Source organism: Cavia porcellus, unplaced genomic scaffold (genome assembly GCF_034190915.1).
Source record: "Cavia porcellus strain 051 isolate PalLab524CR breed Dunkin Hartley unplaced genomic scaffold, mCavPor4.1 scaffold_28, whole genome shotgun sequence".
Classification (NCBI taxonomy): Eukaryota; Metazoa; Chordata; class Mammalia; order Rodentia; family Caviidae; genus Cavia; species Cavia porcellus.
The window spans coordinates 4,857,525-4,884,502 of record NW_026947511.1 but is presented as its reverse complement, the minus strand read 5'-3'; the positions used below and the strand labels follow the sequence as shown (position 1 = coordinate 4,884,502).

The window sequence follows — 26,978 nt, the reverse complement described above, 5'->3', positions numbered from 1 at the left end:
TTTTTCGGTACTGGGGATTGAACTCATTGCCTCACAGGTGCTAAGCAAATATGCTACCACTGAGCTATGTCCTTGGCCTTTCAATAATATTTAAAATCAATCTTGATTTCTGTACCAAGAAAGAAAAATTAGAGTGAGAGAAGCTGGGAATGCATGAACCTGGGTTAAATTTTTGGGCAAATCAGTAGTTATAGCACATAAAATCCTTTTTAAAAACCACATAGACTGATGAATACAAAGAAACAATCTCCTAGCATACAATCGTCCTTGCCTCTACCAAATGTCATTTGTACAGAGCGCATGATTTTCAACCATTGAACAAACCGATCGATATTTATTATGTAACAGTTTATTCTAGTGCATATCGCTTATATTTGTAAACATGGACACCTGTTGCTACTTGGTAAATGTCCATGTGTATGAAAGGTAAAGCTATCTAGAGAGGTAAGAAGTAAGACCAACATTGTTGCACTCCACTGAAGTCATACCTTTTGCCAATACAAAGCAACAGGACAGCTAGTTTATGGCACACGCAGATGGTCTGTGTTCTACTTCTCACGGCCGCTGCCTTCCTGTGTCGCATAAGGCGCCCGAATTTCACCATATCTTTTTCTCTCACTCATTTTCACTCATGTTCATGTTAAAATATGAACAAGTCTTCACATTTAAAAATCGTTTCTCAATTTTACCTTCTTTTATATCTTCTCTTTGTTTAAACCTGTGGTTCTCAAAAGCTTCTAATTACTTTTAAGTTTGTGGGTATAAATTCATGTAAAAAGATATTGTTTCTGTTTTTGGATTGGTTGCTCTTGGCCAAATCGTGGCTGATACCTAATAAATGTCTGTGTATCACTGCCTACATTTTGGGTATATATGGGCTTTACCTAATTTTTCTTATTTCTCCATTAGCTTTTATTTTCTTTTTCTTTCATATTGTATGTATTTTGGGGAAATTAATTAAAGTCTTTTGGAACAAATTTGGGACTAAACATACGCTGGGGTTTTTGTGGATTGTTGGTTGAAAGTGAGAAAAATACCCCTTGATTCTTTAATTAGAACAAGAGATCTCAGGGTGTGCTCCACACAGCCAAGGGAAGGCTGTCCTTCCCGGAGTGCGGAGTGCGGAGTGCGGGACACCAGGACAGCACAGCGGGAGGTGGAAGCCGTGCTGAGGGCAGTTGTCTGTGCTGCCCCCCACTACGGGGTCCCCTGCGCCACAGAGAATCCCAAAAGGAAGCAGACCTGACCCCAAAGCACAGATGCCTGAGGCTCACAGGCTTTGCACATGTGAGCATTTCCTACCTCTGAAAAACCAGAATCAAAGACGTGTGTTCCCCAGACCCCCCCCCCCCCAATAGCATTGGTGAGAGATTATTTAAGACAGTGACGAGGAAGCTAAGAACTGTTCTTCTCATTCGCCTTTCTCCCGTGGTGTCCCGTCTGGCTCCATTCAAGGATGCATAATTTCCAAAAGGAACAAGCATGTAACCACTTGTATAAACACCAAAAAACTGAAATTTATAGATTTGGAGCAATTCCAACCAAAACTACCAACGAATCAGAGAATATGTGCTTGTAAATTGACAAATTGGTTCTAAAATTCATTTGAACAAGCGTAAGGTCATGAGTTCAATCCTTGGTACCAAAATAGAATAAATAAATAAAATTCACACGGAAACAAAAAGGTCAAAAAAGTACTGAACTCATAAAGTTGAATTAAGAATCAACAATAGAAAATTATAAAATACAAATTTTATAAAGACATGATAACAAATACCTTACAAAGCAGGTGAAAATGTGGGAAAAGTATAAATACTCTATTTGCTTTGTATTTCACAGCAGGTGGTTAAAAGATGGCATAAAGTTAAAAGTATAGTGTAAAAATAAATGCTTAAACCGTATAGATTTTCATAAGTTTCATAATCATTTTTGAGGACTCTTTGAGAATTAACAATTCATGATGACACAATGATGTAAAATTCTGCAAGTCCTTCCATTTTTTTTTTTTTAATCTGTACCGGGGATCAAACTCATGACCGCACACTTGCGAGGCAGGCACTTATGCCCGAGAGTAAATCCCCAGCCCCTGAGTCCTCCCATTTCAAAATGTTTTCTGTTAAACTCAAGTAAATGATTTAATGCTTTTGATACTCATTCATTCATTTTGCAGTTTTAGACACTGAACCCAAGCCCCGACCCTAGGCAACTGCTCTACTACTGAGCCATATCCTCAGCTATTGACTCTATTTAATTGAAGGTAATCGGAGTTTTACTGAGCAATGAAAAGGAACGAATCACTGACATGCGCAAATCTCAAAATTACTCTTCTATATGAATGAAGCAAGCACAAAAGAATGCTTCCAGGATAGTTGCACTCAGCAGGATCTGGGAAATGCAAACTGATTTATGGGAACAGAACGTTTCGGTGGCTGTCGGGCTGGGAGGAGAGAAATGCTCCAGCCCCAAGGGATTTAGTCAGCGGCATAAGCACCTGCCTGCAAGCAGGCGGTCGTGAGTTCGATCCCCGGTACCGATAAAAAAAAATGAAAAAGAAATGCTCCGCAAGGGGCGCGGGCGACTGCCCTTAGGGCGCGACAGAAACGTCTGGTTATGGTGGAGGTGCTGGTGCTTGCCCAGGTGTATAAAATGATGAAAACCCACGAACTGTGCACTTTAAAAGGGTGCACCCAGGCGTCGTGGTGCACTTGGGAGGCTGAGGCAGAAGGGCCGCTGCAAATTCAAGGTCAGACTGGGGTACACAGTGAGTTCAAATTCAGCCGGACTGTATGGTTCAAAAACCAGCCCCCCCCCCCCCCAAATAGATACATGAATAGATGCTACACAGATGTGACTCTAAGTGACTGGAAGACAGCTCTGAATCCAAAGACAGCTTATTCTGTGATCTCATTTTTCAAAACGCCTTTTGTCTCCACGCTGTCTGCCGAGATCCTCAGGGTGACCGAGGGAAGCTCTCCAGATGTGAATGAAGCGCTATTTTGGGGGGTAGGATTTGAAACCTTATTCTTCCTTTATTTGTCTTTGAAATTTCCCCGTTACTTGAATTTGTTAGTGGGTAAATGTAATTCTTATAACAATCTTAACTCACTAATTTAAAAAATATGTATGTGTGCAGCGTCCCATTTTTCACGCTGAGCTTTGTGTTGAAAATGAAACAGACGCACCCCAACAAGGCAGGGGCCTGGTCCCCAGGCCTTTCCAGTCCAGCCAGCCCTTGCGTGGTCAGCTGGTCTCCAGAGCTCAACAGACACAGAGAGTCTATTTTTGTTCCTCTCTCTTAAAACGGTAATAAAATATTAATTCTTTGTAGCACACCAGAACAGGTGGAGATGGTTTTTAATTTATTCTGCCTGGGAACTGCGGGTGAGTGGAGACAGAAAAGCACAGGCCGTTCTCCTGGCCAGCGCAGGGCCCCCAACGCCCACGGGAAGAGCGAGCTCCTGTTCCCTAGGGCTGGACACAAGGCTTCCATTTTTCTTTGCTGTTTCTTTGAATAACATGAGACAGGCTGATACAGTATGTTGGAAAAGCACAAATATAATGATATGATTTGCAAATAGATGTCTTAAAGAACAACAGTATTCTATTGTTTATGCTGAGCAATTTATTTAACATTATAATATTAAAATTAAAATGTTTGAAGAATGCTCACAAATTCCAAAATTACTGGGGAAATCCCACGGATTTCCCTTATTTAAAAAATTTTAGCAAGTACATTTTCTTTATGGAATAAAAGAACTACACTGTCCCCTCAAAATGTAGAAACCATATCTGATGGCTAAAAATGTCTTTTTTAATGTTCAGTTTGCTCATAAACAAACTGTGACTGCATCACCTAGCAACTCTATTGACAAGGCTTTAAATGTCTGCAATTAGCAGGCAAACAGTATTGCAGAGAAGTCCTTGAAAAGGCAGTATGGATTACTGAGAAGCAATATTCCTTTTTAGAAAGGATAACAAATCTTTGTATAACCATCAAAACCAGTTTAGACTGTAATATAAATAAAAAAATTAAGATGGAAAACTGCCCCTCTGTGGTAAACTGTCAAAGTCCAGAAGGGAAAACATAGATACAGGAGCCTTCCCAAGTTAAACATTTAGTTATTTTGCTGCAGTTTTTAATTGTATTTTGTTTCCATAAGTATGTATATAATTAAGTGGTAGATTTTATTTGATGCTCACTGCAGTGTTACAGAAACTGTAGCATGTAAAAAAAAAAAACAAAACAAAAAAAACCTTACTCAGAAACCTGAGGTTGCAATGACAACAAAGTAGACAATAACAGTTTTTTTCTATCCTTCCTGAATTACTTGTGGTTCTCCTTTTCATTGTCCTAAAGCAGATTATATCTATGTTATGAATCTCTTTTTGGAAGAGATGTCTGTCTGCATCAGAATGGAGGCTTGGTTCAAATGCAGATTTCCCTAACTCTAAGGCACCTGCCCAGTAAATGGGAAATGAAGCCCTGGATCTGCGCTTGTAAGAGTTCTCTTTTCCCTGATAAATCAATGGCTGTGAAGAAGTTGGTCCAGGAACCCATGTCTGAGGACCACTGCTTAGGAGTCCCACAGATTCCATGGCTTGAATATGGTTTGCCACCTCTGAAATTCGTGTTGAAATATGATTCTTAGAGTGAGGGCTTCAAGTGGTGGTTAGGTCTTTAAGAAGGGATTAGATAGATCATTAAGAGGGAGTCTATCTGAAAGGGGGTTCATTCTCACAAGCAGGTCGTTAAAAAGCAAAACAGACTTTTGTTTATTTTGAGGGAAGAAGGTACTAGAAATTGAACTCAGGACCTCACACTTGTCAGGCAGGTGCTACACCACTGAGCTATATTCCCAGCCTCAAGACAGACTCCTGTATTTTGTGTCTTCTACACGCACATCCCTAATTTCCACGTTAGGCCCCCACCAGAAGCAGAGCAGATGTCACTGCTGGATACTGGGCTTCCTGGCCTCCAGGTATTTTGTTATGGTAAAAGAAAGCAGACTAAGACTCAAGGTTAGTGCTTTGCCAAGAGCATTACAGATTGAGAAATGCTACATTAGGGTTAGCATGAACGCGGTGTTGGTGCTCCTCAACTGAACATTACTAAAACTGCTTGAGTTATTTTCTTCTATTTCTTCCTCTGCCTTATAAGATGTTCCCACTTGACTGTGTGGACTGTCTTGACTTTTTGTTAATTAGAAAAATTTAATGTTATCCATAATAGTGAGCATATTTCCTTATATTACCCCTCTGAGATGCTAATGTAAGATTATTGCTGACGGTGAGGAAAGCTTCACCTTCCAGAAAATGTGTTTATCCTAATTAACATGTAATTCTAAACAAATTCTCTGCTTGTGACAAGACAATATTCTCCTCAGTCCTGGTTTGGAATTTTCTTAAATGTAACTTTCTTAAAATGTAACTAGATTACATTCATGATTTATTCATGATCTATTCACATGCCTCTATCCACTCCCCAAATAAAACTGATGAAGAATGACCACTTCCCAGAAGTACACAATATTTTACAATCATAATGAATTCTACAAGTTTAAAGCCACTTCCTGCCTAAAGCCATCTCTGATCTCCCTTTGGGACTCCAGAGTGTGACTCAGTGTCTCTTGGATGGCAGGAGTCTGCCTACGTCTTACACCTTGACCCCTCCCCCTTTCCACTACTAAAGCCTGACTTTCTCTGAGGTGCACGTCATTCTCTACAATGCATTATCCTCCATGATGAAGAAGAAAGTCAGTGGTTACATAGCCTCTTTTCCCGGCTACATTTATTTATATAACCTTCAAAGTTCACCTTGACCTTTCACAGCCACTGTATGTTTTTTATTCTTTTCTCCATGGACTCACACAAGTTCAGCTTTCTGTGGTCCCATTTTTCCAAGCTACTTCCTGCTTGGTAGTTCAAAAACACTTCAATCTAGTAACTTCTGTTAATCAATTCAGGTAACAGCACACACGTCCAGTGCCGCCATGCAGGACTGCTCCCCTCTCAGCATTTTCTCTGAGTTAAGCTCTCATGTGAACCGCAAGGTACCTGAGAGCCAGGCTCGCATACCTCGTCCTGCAGGAGCGTCTTGCTGTACTCCAGGTGGTGCCTCTCCAAAATGGAAGTGCCATGCAGCTTGGCCAGTGGAGATGTGGACCTAGCAGGAAAAGGTTGCACTGTGACTTCAGCTGTGTGAAGATTACATGTAGTCTGTACAACACAGAATCTCTGTTATCTCAGGATTCTTCTTTTATGTCCCCTCTCACTCCCATCAAGGTCTTTGAAATTATCAAGAACTATATATTAAAAATGTTTTTTAGATTTAAAAGTGAGAATATACTATTTTTAGGATAAAAATACAATTTGTTTAATGCATGAACAATTGTTTACACAAGGAAGTTTGATTCATCCTTAGGTTCCCTGAGGTTTTTTATGGTGAGGAAATGACTTACAAAAGATGTAGCAAACTTATGAAAGTCCATAGATTATCTGCCTAAGAAATATTCATGAAGAATTCCCAGGAACCAAGAAGAAAATGACTGTAAGTAACTCTTCATTCCTCCCCAAGATAGTGAATGAATGTAAATTTCCCCATATGTGAAGGGTTAAGTTATAGCCTTATGTGAGGGGGGACCTCACGCAGTGGTGCTCTGATTCCCTTCAAAGCCTCCTCCCAGAAAGCAGAAGCCACATTGAAGATGTAAAGGAAATAAAATGTAGAATGGGAGTAGGGCCACAAGGGAAGAATTACCATGGAGACAAGGAATAAATAATTCTGAGGAAAGAGGAACTCAGAAGCATAGATGACAGCCTTAGAAAAGTTTCACTTTATTTTATAGAGGGCAGACCTTTAACAAATGGGAGATCCATTGGCGGGGGTGCAAAAGCCAACACACAGGCTGAGAAACATTAAACCATGTGTGATGAATATAATAATGGATGATTAATACATATATGAATGTCTATTATGTATCGGCATTGGATGTTTTTAAAAATGAATCAAATTTCAGTTAGAGAATGTAATACTTAATTCCTTTAGGTTTAAAACAACGCTTGATCATCATTTTAACAGGTTTTTGAATACTTACCCTGCACTAACACTGGATGTTTTTAAAAACTGAGTCAAGTTCAATTCTAGTTACAAGGGAGTGAAATGCTTCATTCCTTTAAGTCCATCAGTCAGATATGTAATTGGGAAGCTAGATATTCACTCAGTCTCAAAATAATGCTTCACATGTTACTTATTATTCACACAGGAAAAAACATTCCTTTACTTGAAGGGATTTTATGACGTCTTCCCTTAATAGTTTAACATCACTTTATAGCTAATGCACAAAATGATATCACGACCTCCTGGTGGAATGTGTGGAGAAAGATACAAGATGGTCTACGGAGAATTTTTGCCAACACTGTTTACCTGCATTTAGTAATCAAGAAATACTGGATAAATCCAAATAGAGGGACATTCTACAGAATAAATGGCTTAGACTCTTCAAAAACATTGGCACTCTGAATGATAAAAGAAGCTTGAGGAACTACTCCATATTAAAGGACTCAAAAAATCCTTGACAGCAAAATGCAATGTGTGATCCTAGATTAGATGCTGAATCAAAGGGGAAAATAGATCTAAAAGACATTATTGGGTTAATGGGAAAAGTTTAAGAAAACATTCTGTGTAAGATAATATTATTATGTCAGTGTGAAATTTCCTGAAGGTAGTCATTAAATTGTGTTTGTGTGGATGTGCATCCCCTTATTCTATGGAATGAATATTATGAATGAAATGTCATGATATCTGCAACTGACTCACAAATAATTCCATAAAAAGAGTTACACACACACTCATTCATACGTTTGTGTGTAGGGAGAATTTGGCAAGGATTTCCTAGAAAAAGTAATTTTCAAAGAAATTATTAAAGATTTCAGCATGATCTGGAGAAAAAAGAAAAGCACAAGAATCATAAATAATGTTCCATATTTTGAATTCTGGCAACAGTAAGCTTGAAGGTTTAAACATAGTTTAGATGACACTGCTGAAGCATTCAGCAGGGAAATAACTGGATGAAAGAACCTCAAGCAACAGAGGTGATGGTGTGATCTGATTGTTTAACCTACCAGGTTTCCCTGGCTTTCCAAGAATAACGTCTTGAGCAAGGGGTGGGGGTAGTGTAAAAACACTCAGCGGTCTTTTAATCCAGGCGAATAACATCCCTGTTTTCTGCTGGAACTTGAGATTGTGCGTGTCACGGGGAGTCACAAGGAAAAGATGGTAGAAGGCTTCGTATAAGCAAATTTTATCTTAAAACTTTAGTGGAAAATGGATGGAAAACACAGAGATTCATTTCAATCTCTGAAATCTTTTAGCTGATAACTTCTGAGTACTTCCAGAATAATCACCAGGAACACTGGGAGAGGTATGGAAGAGCAAATACCAGGACTGTGTTCTGAGCACCTCTGTGACAGCCTCCTGGGCCACCTGTGTGTGGGCTTCACCAGGCATCTGACGGGCGCTTTCTCTCCCTTCTCTGGGACTTGGGATGTTAGATATATCTACTTAGGATTCTCTCAGAGAGCTGGAAAGCAGAGCCCAAAGAGTGTTGCTTTGTTGATTAACAGTCCCATGCCCCAGAGCTCAGCCCTTGCACACTTTTATCAACCACTAGAATAAACATCGACAGAAACAATGACTATCTAATTTTTATATGATTTAAAAACCTGTATGAAAAAAACCTTAATTATACATTGGCTGACAGAATATAATTTAAAGATTTTGACTAAGAGTAGAATAAAGGATAAAAACTGTGAAGATGAAATTTAATTAGGATTAGGTATAAAGTACTTTAAGCCATGTCTGGATTATTGTGCTAAATTCCAAGACCCATATTTAAAGAATGACACAAAAACGCTACAGTGGGTTCAGAGAAGAATGACAAAATCATGTGAAAGAAGTGGTTATTTAAAAGTAGTTTAAAACCACTTCAACTTGAAAAAGAATATTTTAAGAAGACAAGCATGATTATTCTGTTTAAAATATGAAGGGATATCCTGTCTGAGAGAAATTACCCCTATTCTAGGCGATCCAGAGAGCTGAACTATGAGAAACAGGAAGTGAAGAGACCAATTCCAGTTTAGTATCATCCGGAAAACGTAGAGTGCTCTGCCTTGGAAGAAAGTGGATTCTGCACTGTGGAAAATAATCAGATATAGACTAGTGAACAGAGGAAGGTGTTCCTGGGAAGAGAGGCTTGCACTGGTGGAGAGTGACATGAATTCTAAAATTTCTAATAGTTTCTTTTTCTGATAACTGTATTTCTCTAGTGATTAGACAAAGAAGACAAAATACCAGAGAACTAAAACTAAACAGAGAAATGGGGATGCAAGGAATAAAGAAATCCAAAAACATAAAAGCAGGATATGGACAACAAACTAGATAGAGAAATAAAGAGAAGAGAAAAATTGGAAGGCATTATACAAATTTGAAATTAGCAAAGGTTCTAGGGTATTGTCAGAGCGCAGAGTCTAAGGCGGGGAGGTGAGGGTGGACACCAGAACCAAGGAGGCTGGACATTTGGAGACAGGAATCTGACCAAGGCCATGAGGTTAGGCCAGGGATCAAGGTCATTTGGGTCCCGAGCTGCTCTGGGTCACTTTACGGATGACCTCGTTAGTACAATGTGTATGAGAATAATTCAGTATTATTCATCTTTTTATTAACCACATTTTCCAACATACCATCTTAATATATTTGAGGATTTCTGAGCAATTCTTCCAACCAATTATGGAGACAGAGAGAGGCTCAGCAAGGATCATTTTTGAAGGACAGTGTGGTTGAAGGACAGAAGCTTGGTGGACCAGGCTAAGGCTGAAGCAGCCAGGAAGCCTTCCCATCACCTTTACATGCATGATCTTATTTAATCTTAACATTGTTCCCCATGGGCGGTTTATAAAAAAAACACTGGCTTACGAACATTACTGCCTCCACGGTACCCAGGCAGGGCAAGGGTGTGGGATGTGGCTCATGCTTCTTGCAACCCCGGAGGTGAGACCTCACACCTGATTCGCCTTCCTCCTGTCAGTGAGATCAAGTTTGAGTTTGTTTCCTCAGTGGTAAAAGAGAGGGCTATAGTGCCGTGAAGTTTAAACAAGGCAGTGTTATTAATGCGGTCTTCACCATACAGGAGATGCTCAATACGTGTTACTTTCTTCGGAGCTGAACTGGCTGACGTGCTGCTGATTGGGAGGAAGGGGGAGAACTCCGGTGACTGCCAAGAGACTTGGGGCCCAGCAGGCGGAGTGGCCAGTGCAGGCCGTGCTTCAGATGAAGTCAGCCCCTGCCCAGGCCTCAGTGGGGCTACTGTTGTTAAGGTGAAAGCAATCAGGTAATTGTTGAAGACAAGAAGTCACTGTGTAAAGGACTCTTAATTCATTGAATACATTTTTCTTGAGCAATTGCTATGTAGGTTTTACATCTCTAATTTCATTTGCTTCTTATCATAATCTTTTAGAGATAGTATTATAGCCAGTTCATAGCAAAGAAACTTAATTTTAAATGGAGATTAAAAGATCAGTTGGACTCCACAAATGCCACAGTCAAAAAGAAGTATTTCATGTTCAGAACACCTTCCTTGCCTCTGGAGAGGGGTAAGCCAGGGTCAGCAGTGAGGCCGAAGTGTGGCTGAGACAGAAGGAGCATCTCAAAAAACACTCTCGAGAGTGGACGGACCATGGGCACGCTGATGAATTTTGAGAAACACCAGTGACATCATAATAGATATAATAATACCTAATGTAATTAACAGCTAAGAGTCTACCATGAACAAAGGCTTTATATACATTCATCCAATTTAATCTTTGTAACGGACTTACCGGTTAGATTCTGTTATTACAGTTCCTATATTTCAGGTAAAATTGAGCCTTAGAAAGTTTAAATAAGTTGTGATCCCAAATTTCTCCGACCTTGATCAGACACCCTTATTTTTTTCTTACTGGTATTAGGATGAAAAAGCGTGAAAGGAGGTTTGGGCAGGTGCCAGAGGACTGAAAAGGGAGGGTAGTGAGCCCTGGAAGAAGTGCCCTCTAGCTGGAGCGGGAGGGTGAACCCAGGGGACACAAGTGTCAGCCCAGGAGGAATATACCTGAACAAGAGGCCAACTAGCTAGCCTTTCTGGTGAGCCGCACAAGCTGCACGGGTCCAGGAAGAGAAAAGTCAGACAGCACCTCCTGTGAGCCTACCCGTGCAGGCTGGGAGCCAACACCCCCACCCGCTTAGCAACTGGCAGGTGTGGAGGACAGGCTGAGCTGATAGCAACCAAAGAGCATAAAGCCACTAAATGCTTGCACTGTTTAGTTAATTTTTCAGGCCTGGGGCCAGCAGTCTAAGCATCTCTTGGGAGGATGACAGTATGCAATATAGCAAACATGGGGGATTTCCTTCTAGCTGATCTTTGAAATCCAATATTGTTCTCACTGTATTGCTTTGTTCTGATTAATTGGTTTTGCTTTATTTAATAATCTGTTTTGATTGATTTTATTCTGTTTTGTTTTTGGTTTGATTTTGCAATACCTGATGGAATGGATAACTATTGTGACTATAAGGAGACATGCGATGGCAGCTTCTGTTGTTTTCCTGGTATCCTGCTTTGAAGTTCTGTACCAATTTTGCTGCTTTGTTTACATTGGCTTTGTTCTGTTTTGATTTGTTGGATTTTACTATCTTAAAAAAAAAAAAAAAAACCACCCAGAAAGGATGAGTGCACCTTAGCATTTGAATCCAATTGCCTGAATAAGCAAAGCTGTAAGAAGAAACAGTGAAGCTATAAACAAATGGAGACAAAAAGGAGAAAGGAACCCAGCCGCGTGCGGAGAAAGAGCAGGTGTTGGCTAAAGGGCTGATGCTTGCCCTGGAGGGAACACACTGTGGCCATGGAATCCCCAAACATGGTGAAGAAGCATTGATTACATTAAGGGACAGGAAAAAGTCTTCTTCTGCTGCTGGGAATTTCCAAACATTGACCAGAACTTATCAGCATTGCTTTTATGTACACTTACTTCATTTGGTACAAATTATTGGTGCCTCGGTGGTCAATGTCATGGCAGAAAGCAGCAGCAACCATGGCAAAGGCTTCAAGATCTGTGTAGTATTTCTTTAGTCTTCCTGTCTAAAAAAATATAGAGTGATACATATTAACGTGGATTAATAAACATCCATTTCGAGTGCAGCACACCTGCCTGCAGTGGAGGAGACCTGTCAGGTTTTTACAGCAAGTGGGCTTTATTTCTTGAGAATTTTGTAGTATTTTGTGCAATTCTAAAACCTTACAAGTGATGACATTTTTCTTTAAGAGGTAAATAAGCGAATGTCTCAGTGATAATCCAAGTGCCTAGGGACACCCATGCTCTGAGCATCATCTTTGGGGGTGGGGTGGGTGGGGATCTGAAGTGATAGCAGTGTGTCTGTCACCACGCTCAAGTGGGACATGTGCGGGGTTTTGGCGATTTCCAGCACATCGTACTTACCATCAGCAGGGTGAACATGGTCTGCCCCACGTTGAATCCATGCCGCCAGTTGTGGTAGGTGACTGCGCGGTACCCTTTCCTCACTGTGTACATCCATCTGGTAAGAACCTGTTTCCCAAAGACAACACCATTCGGACTTTGGAACAGAGCTCTAAAGGTCAGGAGTCTGTGACAATCTTATCTGAAAAGAGGCGCTGGCCTTTGTGGATGGAGTTAAAGCTGATGTGTTTACAAAGTTAATTTAAAATCCAAACTGAGTTAGTCTTTTGAACCACAAAAGCCCTTGGTGAAGCACAAGGAAGGCAAACAGTGTTTTAAATGAAATCACATCTGACCTCTACAGGTACTTTGAATTTCTCCACCACATTTATTTCAAAAAACAGTCGTAGTCCACATTTAATCAGCTCGTGCTCAGTAATGGGAAAGTCGCTGAAGCGGAATTCATACAGGTCCACTGCCTTTGGGTCCGGCAAGTCCTCTTTCTGTTGGAAAGACAGATTGTCACAGATTATGTTCATTTTTCCCCTTCACGCTCACATACCCAACACTGAAGTAAAAATTACAATGAAAGAATACCACAGGCAAGTTTCTGAGCCAATATATGCCAGATCCTGGGTTATTCAGTTTGAATAGATTATCCTCAAAACAAAATACAAAATGATCCCCATTTTTAAGTGGTACAGCTAAGATTCAGCAGTACTAAAAAAGCTTTCTCAATGATCAAATTCAATCCCAAATCCAGTGCCAGTGGCTTTATTCTATAGTGCAAAATAAAATGGTCAGTGACAGCACTTTGCCACTTTTCACACCCAACTTCTTTTTTTTCCTGACCAAGAAATATTCAGCAAATGGTCGATGAGTGCTTAATTCCCCGGTATTCCCTCCATTTGCTCCGTGATGGTTTCCTATACTTTTCACTAGGCTGTGAGGTCCATAAGGGCAGGGATCATGCTTTCATTTGCTATGATAGCTCATAACCTGCATTGCCTGCCCCATAAATGTGTTCTGCAAATGTTTGTTGAATGAATGAATGAATGCCCCACAATATATAGGAATACTTGCAGACATTTATTTCAGCTCACAACTCATTAAGATTTAGGAGTTTGTGAAAAACTAGTGAATCAAGGCACATGAGCATTGATGTGACTTGGTAGGTATTCTTATGGATATGGATTTTGCTGTTAAAAAGCTTAAGTTATTGAAATTATTATAAAGTGCAGACGAGTGAAAGGTGAGTGCTCAGAATCATCAGAGAGCACAGCATCAAGTGCTGAGCGCTGTGAGGGGAAGAGCAGGGCTGAAGACGCACCGCACCGCGAATTAAAGGAGGAGGCTCCCCCGGACGTGGGTTAGGTTGAGCTGGTTGAAGGAAGAAAGGAGAGGTTTCATGGGGAAAGAAGGCACCGAGAGCCAAGAGTAAGCAACGGCTTTGGGTCTGCCACACAGATCCTCAGGGCAGCTCCGTCCAGTGACTGCTGGCAGATGCCGCGTGCGTCCTTGACACAAAAGCAGGAGAGTAAGCCACTTCCCTCAGTAAGCTTGCAGCCTCCTGGGAAGCAGCTCAGCCTTCCACACGAGGTGCAGCACCCAATGGGACAACTGCCGGCTCCTGGCCCCTTGGTGTCCGCGCCTGGATGGGACCCTCACACTCTGGCCCCCTCCCCGGGAGGCTCCTGCCCACCACAGCAGTCCCTCAAATGTGCACTCCCATGTGGAGAAACACACAGTATGACAAGCACAACTCTTCAAACTTGCTTAACTTTTGGGGTGAAAGCATTGTGAAATGGGGACACCCTGTGTCAGAGCCTCCCTGTGGATACATCGGAGGGTTACTTAAAGATAAAGGTGAAATTACTTTGGCTGCATGACAGGATCAGTAATGCTGAAGTATAAATGTGCATTTTAACAGCAACAAAGTATGAATTTCTCAGAATGATGTCATCCTGTCCCATTTACAGCCACAGGAAAGCCAGTGCAACACCACTGTTATTACACACAGGTTTAACTGTTATTAAACCACAGGTTTCGAAGAACCACAGCTTTTCAGATTATGATACAGAGAGACTCATAGAGACTTCTTGGTCTATTACTTCGGCACTCTGTCTCCCAGGGCAGGGTTTTCCTCCTCGTAGGAATGCACAGCGGAGGGCTGGTGGCGTGGAGGAAGCTGCAGCAGCCCACGTGGCCGTGAGGAGCCTGCACTCCAGCCTGGCCGGCCACATCTGCTCCCAGAGGAGTTGCATGACTCTGACCAGGTCATTTTCCAGGGCCTGGAAGCCAGGCTGGTCATAGTTTTGTTCAGCACCTGTCCTGGGCCTCTGCGGTGGCTTTTGTCACTTCTCATTGCTACTCCAGCCCCTTTCGGCCACTCAGGTTTCCGTAAGACAGCGCGCTGTCCCGTGTCACATGGCTAGTCTGCGCTGTGCTCCAACCTGCACTGCCCCCCACGAGGCGCGGCCTGGAAGCTGCTGCTCCCTTCAGGCCTCTGTTGTCTTCCTGTGACTCCATAAGCTTCCGAGCGTACATCAGGTTTGGCCCTCCGGGGCCGGTGCACATCTCCTGTGAGTACCTCCAAGCCGGGCGGTGGCTGTGCCTCTGTTTTCCTCTCCCTCATCCACAGGGGCTTTTTGAGCCAGATTGTATCTTTTGCCCTCTGCACCTGACGCTGTCTCTTGTAGTCTGCTATGTTTCAATAATTATGAAGCTGAATAAAGAATGAGTGAGTGAAGTGCTTCACTGAGGGTTCCTCTGCAAGTCTCCCATGGGGCCTCCGTGAGTGCCCAAGTGGCCTCTAGAGCAGGAAGGCATCAGTCACCTTCTGTGTCTGAGTCACAGCACTGCTATTCTGGTCCTTCCCCGTACAGACACATGAAACCCTTGTCACGCCTAGAAAAAAAGGCTGAGCCTCCCCTAGGCTGAGCCTGTGGGTAAAAGACACCCTGGAGAAAGGTCAGGGTGAGCAGACAGGGGCAAATAGGTGTATTTTTGAGAAGAAATGGCAATATAATTCTAGGTAATTCTTCTGATGGGCTTGTTTGTTTAAATTTCTAAATGTTATGCAAAAATGATTTAAAATTAGCTCAGAATATATTTTACACTCACAATACACTATTTTTGGTAAGTCTATGATACTTTGCCCAATTTATTGTTTCTGTCACATAAGCACCATCCTGCTCTACACAGGGAGCTGGGGAATTTCCAGTGTCACACTCATCAGCTCAGTTTTATTTCTCAAGAAGATGCATATCTGAAGAGAGCTGATGAGGAAGCGTCCTCTTCCAGGCCAGGTGACAGAGACAGCACTCAGAGGCTAACCCCAGGAAAGGAGAGAAAGAGAAAAGATTTCAGGTGATACAAAACATGGAAAGAGGGAGAACCGGATCCCTCAGCAAGGGCCAGGCCCTGTTGTCAGGAGAGCAAAGAGCCAGTATGGGAGGGCAGAGCGCATAAAAATGGAAGGGGGCATTGTGACTTTACTTGGAAAGAACTCTTGTTTCATGAACTGGATAGGAGCTGTGGCAAAGATGATTAAGTGGAAAACAAGAAATTAACTGTGATGTTATTCAGTTTCAATCATACAGAATTAGGTCTCTGAAATCTTGGCGAATATCCCCAGAGTCCATGAGATCACGGAACTCCAATCCAGAAACAGGGGCTCTATCCCAACAACAAGGGCAGAGACCATCCCCTCAAAGTCTTAAACCCACCTTCTTTATCTACCAGAAGAAATTCTAATCCTCTCTGTGGAAAGAAAATAGCACTCGGAACTTTCACAGGGTTTTATTCATAAACTTAAAAATTATGAACAGATTTTAAGATGGGATCAAATGAGTGACACCAATAATGTAAAAATGAACAGTAAAACCCAGCTACGAGGTGATTCAGGTATCAAGAGGAGTACTTTAAAATAATTATGATCAACAAATTTTTTTAAAACAGAAAGAAAAATCAGTAAAATGATGGGAAGATTAAGCATGAAGCTCGAACTTTGAAAAAAAATCAAATCATTCTAGAACAGAAAGAGACAATCTTTTAGACACCTATTGTGTTAACTGTAGAGTGAATACAACAAAGAAAAGACCAGCAAAGAGAAAGAGAAGTTCATTTCAACTAGAAAGAATTGAAGTGACCTCATGACCACAAGCAGAAAAAATGAGCAGTCTCCAAACTCCAGAAAAGAAGCCTGCGATGGCAGGTGGTCGTTGTGTCTTTCAGTGCTCTGTGTTCTCGTGTGACTGTGGCATGTGCTGGGGCAGCCATGCACAATCTAAGCTACTAACACACACGAAGCTATGATGACATTCCTCGATTCTGTGCCTGAGATTCCTCATGCAGGAGCCTAGTTTAGCTATGATTCTAAATTATATGTTAAAACTTAATTGCAGGGATCACAGAAGAAAGAAAAGCAGGAAACCAACAGATCAGTCTTTAGCAAAAATCTCTTGTCTTTTTGGCCCTGAAAAGTGTCAAGATAAAGGATACTCTACATTTTCTTGAAAACTGAGAAAGCATGTTCTAATATATCTCATTTAAAAGGCACTACAGATAGAAGGAAAACACTTACCAGAATTGTGATGAGTTGTTTTTCTTCACAGTCTTCAATCACATCTATATTTAACTTTTCTTTAAATTTCTAAAACATAAAGCAATTGAGGTATGAAATGCCTATGAAGATTTATGACTCTTCTACCATTAAACAAATTAAGATATATTTAAAATGTGATGCAAAAACTTCCACGACAAATACACATTCGGTATACAAAGACCTTATTATGAACAGTTGTATAGAAGAAATAATATAACATTATTGATTTCTTTGGTCTCCCAAATTGTAACAGGAGTGGGAGGAGAAGGAGAAAGGAGGAGGAGGAAGAGGAATTTCCTGGTATCTTGCTTTGAAGTTCTGTACCAATTTTGCTGCATCGTTTTGATTGCCTTTGTTCTGTTTTGTTTTGTTGGATTTTACTATCTTTAAAATTAAAAAAGAGAAGGAGAAGAAAAAGAAGAGAAGAAGGAAGAGAAAGTAGATTATACATATGTAGGTAAGAAAGAGAAAAAACCAAGCGGCTTCCATCCATTTTGCTAATACCTGATAGCAATTTCCCATGAAACCTCCGCACATTCTCATCCTTAACCTCTCAAACACTCACACCAAGTGTCTTTTACCACCCAATCTTCTCACTTAGCAAAACCAAAACTGATCAAAACAAAAATCTTCCACACACACATTTTAAAAGTTGGGACTTTCAAGGAATAGGTACAGGGGGGATGTGATAATTTTCCTTCTTTTGTGGTGGTTGGAACACTTAGCAAAAACCCATGGGTGAAACCCCCCCTTCACCCATGATCTTGGTCTTGATCAAGTGATATCCTTTGATAAATGATAATTTCAGTGACGGTGATGTGAGTAAAGATCAGAAGTACATTTGCACAGTTTGTTTTCTTTTCTGCACTTCTCTCATCAGTGTGAGAAGAGCATTTATCAGGCAGGGATTAACCCGGCCACAAAAGATAACAGGCACACCGAGAAATCCAGATTCATAGCTTAGAGCCACACTCAGGCAAGGTAAAAGAAAGCCTGGTCAACCCCCCAACAATGCACTGAGAGAGAGTTTATTGCTGTGCATCATTGAGATATTATGATTGTTATGCACCATTGTACTATAATAGCTGACTGATTGCTATATTGCTCTTCCTGGTAATATTTTTGCCTTGCTGATACTTTTAAATTTAGATGTCACTGCATCAGCTCTTATGGATCCAGGAACTATTTTTAACCCTAGTGCCATTTCAATCAAGCAATTTAGACGCCATAAGGGGTCCATAAACACCAAGCCATCACGCTTGTCTTCCAACCTCACCTTCTCTGTCTTCCCCTCCTTATCACAGGCTAAACCTCCTCTTATTTGTCAGATTCCTAGGTAGTTAGGTGGTTTCCAGAAGCCCAATGACCAAAGGACTGAATTCTCCACTTACCAAAATAGACTTAATTTCATCAGCAGTTGCCTTGGTCTGGCTCATAAGCATTTCCTGAGCAATGTCTTTTCTGTTTTCCAGTTTATTCATTTTCTCATAGGTGTCAGTATTTAGGAGAGACCATCCAAGAAATTGTGTGAGAGTCTGAAATGTACGCAGGTGATTTAGATTCTGCACTGTTGGAGGGAAATTGATTTGGAGGCACAGTCTGCATACATTCCTATCTGTCAGCCTCTCTCTATCACCAAGATGCCAGTTTTTTATTTCAATATAAGAAAAACTGTTTGAGCGTATTACCCTAGACAATAAACTCTGCTAAGCCCTTGGTTTTCAAGGTGCCATGCATCATGAATCTTCTACTTCCGGGGAAAAATTAGAAACATTCGTAAAATAAAGCAGGTCCTAAACATTAGACAGATGAGTAAATGAGCTGAGAATGAGGGAATAGTGAGGAGGAAGGAAAAAGACAGAAACATTCTTTCCTATTTTTCTAGGATTAGAAAAATATTTGGGTTAGGCAAATTTCAAACTAATATAAATATTGCCATTTAAAGAAATTAGGAAATAAAAATGACATCATTTTGGTTATAACCGTGTGTGACTCATGTCTTAATTGCTCTTTAAAATATCATTTTAGAATAACAAATAATTATGCATCCTTCATTATTCCATGAATTTCACTTACCCCCGTTATTTTATCATCGTGTTTACCTCAGTAATGTGTTCATCATGCTCATCAAAAGGTTTTCCATCCTTTCTGTTGTAAAATGTAGCCACTCCCACAATTTCTTCTTTCTTGTTGACAATAGGCAGGGACAAGACGTTTTTAATGACCCAACCAGTTTCATCTACAGGTCCTTTCTACAACAGTAAGGAAATAACTTAGTTTATTTCATTTTTTTACTTTTTAATTTGAAATAGTTACAGATTCATAGGGTGTTGGAAAAAATGTATGGAAAAGCTCCATGTTCTCAGTTTCTGCCAGGGGTCATGTCTTGGGTAACTGTCGTACAAAGTCCAAACTAGGAAACAGTATACAGTCTACAGAGCTTATTTAAATTTCTCCAACTTTATATATACTTACTTCTATGTGCATGTGCACATGTGTGTTTATAGTTCTACACAAGCTTATCCCACATGCGGCTCTTCAACCACTATTAGCATCAAGAATACAGAACATGCTGGGGGTTAGCTCAGTTGTGTAAGCAAGCGCTTGTCTGGCAAGTGCAAGGTAGTGCGTATATGTATATATATAAAAAAAAGAATACAGAACTTTTCCTTTCCTGCAAGACATCCTTGACACCCCACAACCCACTATTTAGTTTAAGTAAATATTTGAGTGCTATGTGTACAATTTCCACTTTTTGTCAGAACAAACTAAGACTGTACAGACATTATAAATGCTCTATGGCATCTAATCAGGTACAGTAGAACTAAAACCTTAACCTTTGTTCCCCAGCTTTCAGTGTTCGAAGGGCAAGCATTACTGCTTAATTTACTAAATTTCACATAAGGGGTGGTGGAATGGTGCTAAGATATAATAGTTGTCAATAAATAATTTGTTTTCAATAAAAATAAATAAATAACAGTGTTCTCAAAATCTTCATGACTGAAAAACTCTGAGAATTCTTTATATACTTATACCATGGTATGGATCATGGATAAAATCATTAATGGAAAATATACCCTGCATACATGCAAAATAACTTCACAGTCTTAAGTATGTATTTGTATTTCTTAAAACTTTCAAAATAAAATAAGCTTCATTGACTGCTTTGTGATGATTTTTGTTTTGCTTTTATTTTCAAAATTTGATTCTCACCCAGTGCCCAAGCCAGTCTTGAAACTGTGGTGGACTCAAGTGATCCTCCTCCCTCAGAGTGCCCAGGCTAGAGGGATGCGCCATCATACCTGGCATTCTTGATGTTTTAGCAAATATTTACTTGTCATCTGTTTTATTCATGTGTTTTGCCATTAATTAGAGTTTTTGACAGCAAAGTGATAGAAGGAAATTAAGGTTTAAGGAAAAATAGTAGGATTAAAAACTTAAACCTAAGAAAATTCTATGAACTTTCCCCCCATGAAATGGGGTTATTATAACTAATTTTAAAGGAACATGTCAAGGAATAGTGTGGTAGATAGAAAACTAATCTCCTGTAGATATCCACATCTTACTCCGTGGAACTTGTAGATGTGATATCTTGACATGGCAAAAGGGAATTAAAGCAGCAATTAGAATTAAACTAATTCTAAGATAGATTATCCTGGGCTTTCCAGGTGAGCCCAAAGTAATGAAAAAGATCCTTAAAAGTCACAAGGGAGAATGAAGTCAAAATCAGAGAGAGAGATCATGACCCACATGGACAGAATGGTCTGATTGCTGGATTTGAGGACAAAGTGGCCATAAGCCAAAGAACAAAGGTGGCTTCTAGGAGTGGGGGAAGCGGAGAGGCGGGTTGTCCCCTAGAGCCTGCTAAGGGGACACAGCCCTGCCAGTACCTTGGTTTTGGCTCAATGTGACCCACTTTGGATTTCCTATTTATTTGGGTTGTTTTAAGACACTGAGTGGTAATGTCACACCAGCAATAACATCAAATATAATATGCCCCAAAAGCACTGTTTGAGAACCACTGCCTTTGCAGGTTTGCCCTGACGGTAGCTCATTTTAGATTATTGGCTTTTTTTTTTCTTTCTTTTTTATTGGTACTGAGGATCGAACTCACGACTGTGCGCTTGCAAGGCAGACGCTTATGCTGCTGAGCTAAATCCCCAGCCTTGATTATTGACTTTTCTATCAAACTTATCCGGTGTAAAAAGGAACAGTGAAAACTGAGGTATGGTGTGAGCAGGTAGAGAAAAAATGGGAAAAGGAGGTGGTGGTTTAGGGAGAGAGGCCCCCCCTCACCCGGGGTCTGCTCTGGCAAACAATGGACAGGTGATGCCAGTAAGGGAAAAGAAGAAGGAGACTCAGCGGACGGAGAAGGCTGCTACACATGGCTGCAGTTTGGGTCTGGGCTCAGGGGAAAGGGCAGATACGGTAGGCGTTGGAAGCACCTTGAGCACAGCACAGTTCTAGAATAGTCTGCAGGGCTGTCAGAGGTTCCTGGCCGATGCTGCCTGTCAGAAGAGCCTGGTTACACCCTGGGGCGGGCCTGCATTGTCATCGACTGTGCTCAGGTACTGGCTGGGAGCAGCCCAGGGAGGGCCAGCCTTAGCACAAGCATGAGGCGGGCTGTGAGTGCCGCAGCAGCGGATGGCTGGGGCTCCGAGATGAGGCGCCCGCCCGTGGGCGCCACACCAGGAGAACTGGAGAACTGAGGAACGCCCATGGACTAGAAGACTGTCACCCCACGGGGAACCCCTCAGCCTCCTCTCAGCTTGGTCAGGGAGGCTGCCGCAGGAGCAGCACAGTGCAGCGTGAGAGAAAGAACAGCTCCCCAGGCATTAATAAGCACCTGATTCTCCTGGGCCAGATTCGTCTCTGCTGCCTGTGCAGACAACACTGCTCAGGCTCCAGACACATTAGGAAGCCACTGTCCCCTTTTATTAGCTATGCACTCTGCTCTGGAAACCACTTTCCACAGATATAAGGCTCAGGGTGGGCCCACTGTAGTCACAAGTGGGTTTCAGTTACAGGGAGAAGTGAGAGCCACTACAACCATCCGGTATTTACGTCTTTCCATGTCAGTAAGTAGAGGGAGTGCAGGAAGATCTGGGGACCCGTCCCCATCACCACGCAGGTATGACTGACTCCTGGAGATGCACCACTCACATGGCAAGGAGGCAGGGCAGAGATGGAGCTGGGGGTTCAGGGTGGGGACCAGAGACATAGAAAGACACACAAAGGAAACAGGAAGATGCCGAGCATGGTGCTTACCAGGGAGCACAGCCTCTGGGCCTCCCTGGCCTGAGGACTCTTCACTAAATGTTTGTTAACTGCAGGACGCAGAGCAACCAGTGCCAGCAGGCAAAAGCAAGGAGCTGGGGACTTTATCTGCCATAGTCCGAGAGGGATGTGGCAGGAAACAGGTGGAGGCTGGGAGGGGTGGCACGTGGAAGAAAGGATGGGGTGGGGCGGAACAAGGCCGTGGCCTGGGCCTTTCAGTGAATTACATGAAGTTGGAAAGGGGAAAGAGAGCCCTCAAGTCCTACAGCCAAACCCAAGCAAAAAGCCACTGTCTTAGTCCATTTTCTGCTGCTATAATAGAAGAGACTGGTGAATATGAAGAAGAGAAATTTACAGTTCTCATAGTTCTGGAGACTGAGAAGTCCAAGATCAGGGCTCCGCCTCCTGGAGAAGGCCTTGCTCCCCACAGTATGGTGAAGAGTATCACCGGGTGAGACGGCAGACATAAGCTTGAGACTCACTGGTTTCCTACCACTAATGCCATCTTGGGGACATCACTCCCATGCCCTTATCTAATCGCAAAGACCCATCAGCTAGAAGCTGGGGATTCAGTTTCCCACACATGAACTTTAGGGGACACATTCAAACAACAGCAGCGTGATGGTAGGGAGGACGGGGTCAGCCAGGCCGGCAAACACAGGGCAGTTGGTTTGGGAGTTGTCTGTGGTCAGCAGAGCTGATTCTTCAGGAACCGGCCTCTAAATGTTAGAGGAGAAAGATAAAAGGCAGGAACCCAATGAAAATAATTTCTTTTGCTCTCAGAGTTGCAATAAGAGGCAGGGAAGGGTTGTAGAGAATCCAGCATCAGGGCTGGATTCAGGTCACAGGATGTATCCAGCCAACTGCTCATGCAAAGAACATTTATGGAACATCGGTGGTGTTTCAGGCTCTATGGTTGCCACCAGAAGACTAAAAGCGGGAGAGAAAGGGGGAGTGGTAGTGGTCACTGTCTCCTCCCGTCCTTCCTTCCAGCTCCTTTTTCTTCATTGAAGAATCTGCTACGTGGTGGCCACTGGTCCAGCCCGGTGAATGGAGCACAGGCCCTGAGTCTGCCTGCTGGCCGTATCTGACCACGTGGCAGTCTCCGGGAAAGAGGGAAGAGAAAGCATCTGCTTCCCCCTGCAGCCCTGAGAGATGTGGCGTGCCGGTAGGCAGAGGGCACAGGGCACAGTTACCTGGAAAGTGAAGTATTCGTCTGCAGGGGCATTCAGCATGTTACATATCTGTAAGGAAGAGGGGACAAGAATCCTTCTGAAACATCTTGTGGCAGAGTCACTTAAACCCACAACGGAGAAAAAGAGAGACTGTGTCAGGAATGCTTATGGTAAAGTCACCCTCCTGGACTTTGGTTTGGCCTGCTTACTGACCACCCGTTGAAGTAGCTTCTCTTGTGCTTACTTGCTGGGTGGCAGTTCACACCCTCTTTATCCTCCCCAATCTTTCAGCTATCAGCCAACCCCTTTTGAATTCAAAACTACTAGCTGTTCAGGCCCAGGGGAGAAGGCTGAACAGAAGGGTTATGCTTCTGGGGCAGGCGTGAGCTGTGACACTACGATTGGTCTTTTGGTTTTTTCCTCTCCTAAAGTGGGATCCAACTAAGAAGGTATCTTAGAGGAAAAAGGAGAAAGCCACCCAGTCTTTCAGTTGCACCAAAGTAAAGATTCCCTGGAGAGAGGATCACTTTAACTGCAGAAATTCGGAAGCTACTGTTCACATCCATAAAGATAAGCTGTCATTCCATTGTTGCTCAGTCTAATTTATTTGTAGTTTGGGTCATTTCCACAAATGGGTCTTAATAAAAGAATGTCTTTCTTCCCATCAATGTTACAGTAGATACTTAAAATCATAGAATTTTAAGACTAAAAAAAATTAATGATTAAATTGAAGCTTCTTCATTTAAAGATGAAGAAATGAAGGTCCAAAAAGGCTAAATTAAATGATTTGTTCAAATTCATGGGGACAAATCACTGCAAGAAGAATTGGTGGAACTGGCCCTCCTGGGTAGGGGTTGGGAGAGCCTTAGTTTGTGTTTGTTGACCACTTGCATAGTGTAAATATTCCTACCATGGAGTATTAAAATGCCAACAGTTTGATGACTTAAAAAATCCCTGAATATCTAATAGTCCTGTGAGTTCATCTGAGTGGGCCCCTTACCTATCACAGCAAACCCTCCTAACCCGGTGGTCTCAAGATAAATGCTTTCTAAAATGTTTGAACCACATCAGCTACTTTTGTACTAGTCTTACAAAGAAAATGCAAAAATATTTCAAAGTTTTTATGAGCATTTATAACCTAAGAATTTAAAGAATAATTTGTGCCATCCATTATTTTTGTGAACTAACTTGAATATATGACATCATTTTATGGGCAGGGCATCCTTCAAATGTGCTTTAAAGAGGCCAAAAAAAAGATTATTTCCTATTTCTGACTTTTTTGTCAGCAAAATATGCCTCACGTTATGTTTGGGTCTCCAGAGAACATCTGGAATTGGATCAAGATCTTAGAAACCCAAACTTACAGAAGTGCTCACCCTCTCAGACTGGCCATTTCTTTCTTTCTTACATATTTCAAAAATTAATCAGCATACTAGAGATAAAATTAAACGTAGAATGAATCATAGTTGCAGACTTTAAAAACTTTGTGTGGCTTCAGAACAAGCTGAAGGATGGATGAATCTTTCTCACGTTGACTAAATGTTTTTATATAGAGTTTCAAAGTCTCTGGTTAACCTGTATTCCGCTGTCAAACCTCTTCTCTCTTGTGTCCTGTTCTAAAGGAAGTGATCATCTCACCTTTTGTAGTGCATTCCTCTTTGACAATGGTATCTATTTCTTAGTTAATAAAAGTTTCATGCCATATATCATATTTGTCCAATAACTTACAAATCCATTTTCAGCAACATACGTCGGCAGTCCACTAACGAGAGTCCAGTGGTCTGCAGGAGGTGTCCTTGAAGAAGATGAGAAGAAAGAAAATTACTGCTGTAAAGAGAAATGAATAGTGTGCAGAAACAAAATAGCAATTCCTGGGCCTACTTGGTAGCAATACTCACGGAATCACTTTGATTTCTTCTTTTCCATGTAAAATGTAATCAATTATTTTATAAAAGATTATTTCCTAAGAGACAAAATTATGAACATAGTGTTATTTTCCAAAGAAAACACTTTTCCTTGAAGGATCCATACTTTAAAAATCATGCAGTACCTGATTTCCTAGTCACATTTTTCTGCATAACAAAAATTACTCCTACTCACAACCTAGCTAAAAGTTGGTGACAAAATCTGAAATACTGAGTATTTATGTTCATTTAGGCTGAACTGAATTTCATTTTTAAGATGTTAAATCACCCAAACAGCTTTTGGAGAAATCTTAGACTACCAAATCACCAGCTTGTCTGTTTTTATTCTTAACGGATCCCTTGTGCTTCTGCAGAAATATCTGATGTTACACAGTTTCATTAGGACACAGCAAGCCGTTTCTCATTGCCATCCACTGTGCATCACGCACAACGAGCACCCAGCCTTTTCCAGTCGTGGCTCATCTGGACAGGCACCTGAGAAGCCAGGTTCAGTGGACCCGCTGTCCGCACCAGAAGGGACAAGGAGCACTAATCTCCCTGCTTCATGGGCAGATGGAGAGCCCGAGGGGGGACACACTCCTGCTCCTGCCCAGTCAAGTCTCCTTCCTGTGCGCTGAGAAGATAGTGGCAGGTAAGCAGAGGTGGGTCCAGCCCCATGAAACTTTCACTCAAGGTGAGAATGCAGTCAGTCATGCCTGGCACTCATGATGAGACCACTGAGTACCAAATTTTCCCAAGAGAATTATGTATTTATTTCCATTTTCCCTCAATTCTCTCTTTTCTCGAGGAAGGATTTGGAGGGAGCAGGGAGAAGATAAGCAGGGAAGGGGACAAAAAGAAGTAAGATGTATTATGTACAAGTACAAATATCTCACAATAAATATAATCATGCACTGTAAGCATATACTATTAATACTAGTAATAAAAATACATAACTTAAGAAGAAATAATGTATTTAAAAATAACTCATGAAAGCTTCCCAGAACATTCACATTTTACTGAGTAAATATTAACCTTTTATTAAAAGGCTGATACAAGCCTTTAAGGCTCAGTAGTATCATTTTAACCTTTTTTCAACTCCTGAATAACACTTAAAATGCACAAAAGTGTAAAACAATAGCAACCAATGTGTGGCAGTTCTATGCTGTCGAGGACTCTGTGAGCCGACACCGCTGGGCGCTGGAACTTGTTTTGTAAAAATGCATTGAATACGGGGTTGATGAGTTCTGATCCCGAGGAGCACTGAGGTGCGACGCTAACTCTAACCCAGTCCCTCCCTGGAGATACCGCTCCAGGCTAACTGAGAAGGGCCTGCGCTCTTCTTTAAAAAGTTGTGCAGTTGGCACAACTGTTGAGAATCACTGCTCTGCCACACCTTGGTTTTATGCAAAGGAAAACAGAGCTTAAACAATAAATTAAAGAGAGATTCCTCCAGCTGGCTGGAGCAGAGTTAAGACTTGATCCTCAAACTCTTTGTTCATTGCTGTTTTTGTT

The 26,978-nt window shown here is 41.6% G+C and overlaps 1 protein-coding gene across 2 annotated transcripts in view; it reads right to left on the bottom strand.

Annotated features, from left to right (window-relative positions):
- Pde6c (phosphodiesterase 6C) overlaps positions 1-26,978 on the bottom strand; it is a 58,346-nt gene that overhangs the window by 15,665 nt on the left and 15,703 nt on the right. For both annotated transcript variants that reach the window (XM_063239376.1, XM_063239377.1), the window contains exons 6-15: positions 25,458-25,522; positions 25,288-25,354; positions 23,581-23,628; positions 19,210-19,359; positions 18,499-18,642; positions 17,087-17,155; positions 12,858-13,004; positions 12,523-12,630; positions 12,055-12,164; positions 6,076-6,163 (exon numbers count right to left, since the gene is read on the bottom strand). In XM_063239376.1, the coding sequence (XP_063095446.1) occupies positions 6,076-6,163; positions 12,055-12,164; positions 12,523-12,630; positions 12,858-13,004; positions 17,087-17,155; positions 18,499-18,642; positions 19,210-19,359; positions 23,581-23,628; positions 25,288-25,354; positions 25,458-25,522 (996 nt within the window). The remainder of the gene's footprint in view (positions 1-6,075; positions 6,164-12,054; positions 12,165-12,522; positions 12,631-12,857; positions 13,005-17,086; positions 17,156-18,498; positions 18,643-19,209; positions 19,360-23,580; positions 23,629-25,287; positions 25,355-25,457; positions 25,523-26,978) is intronic.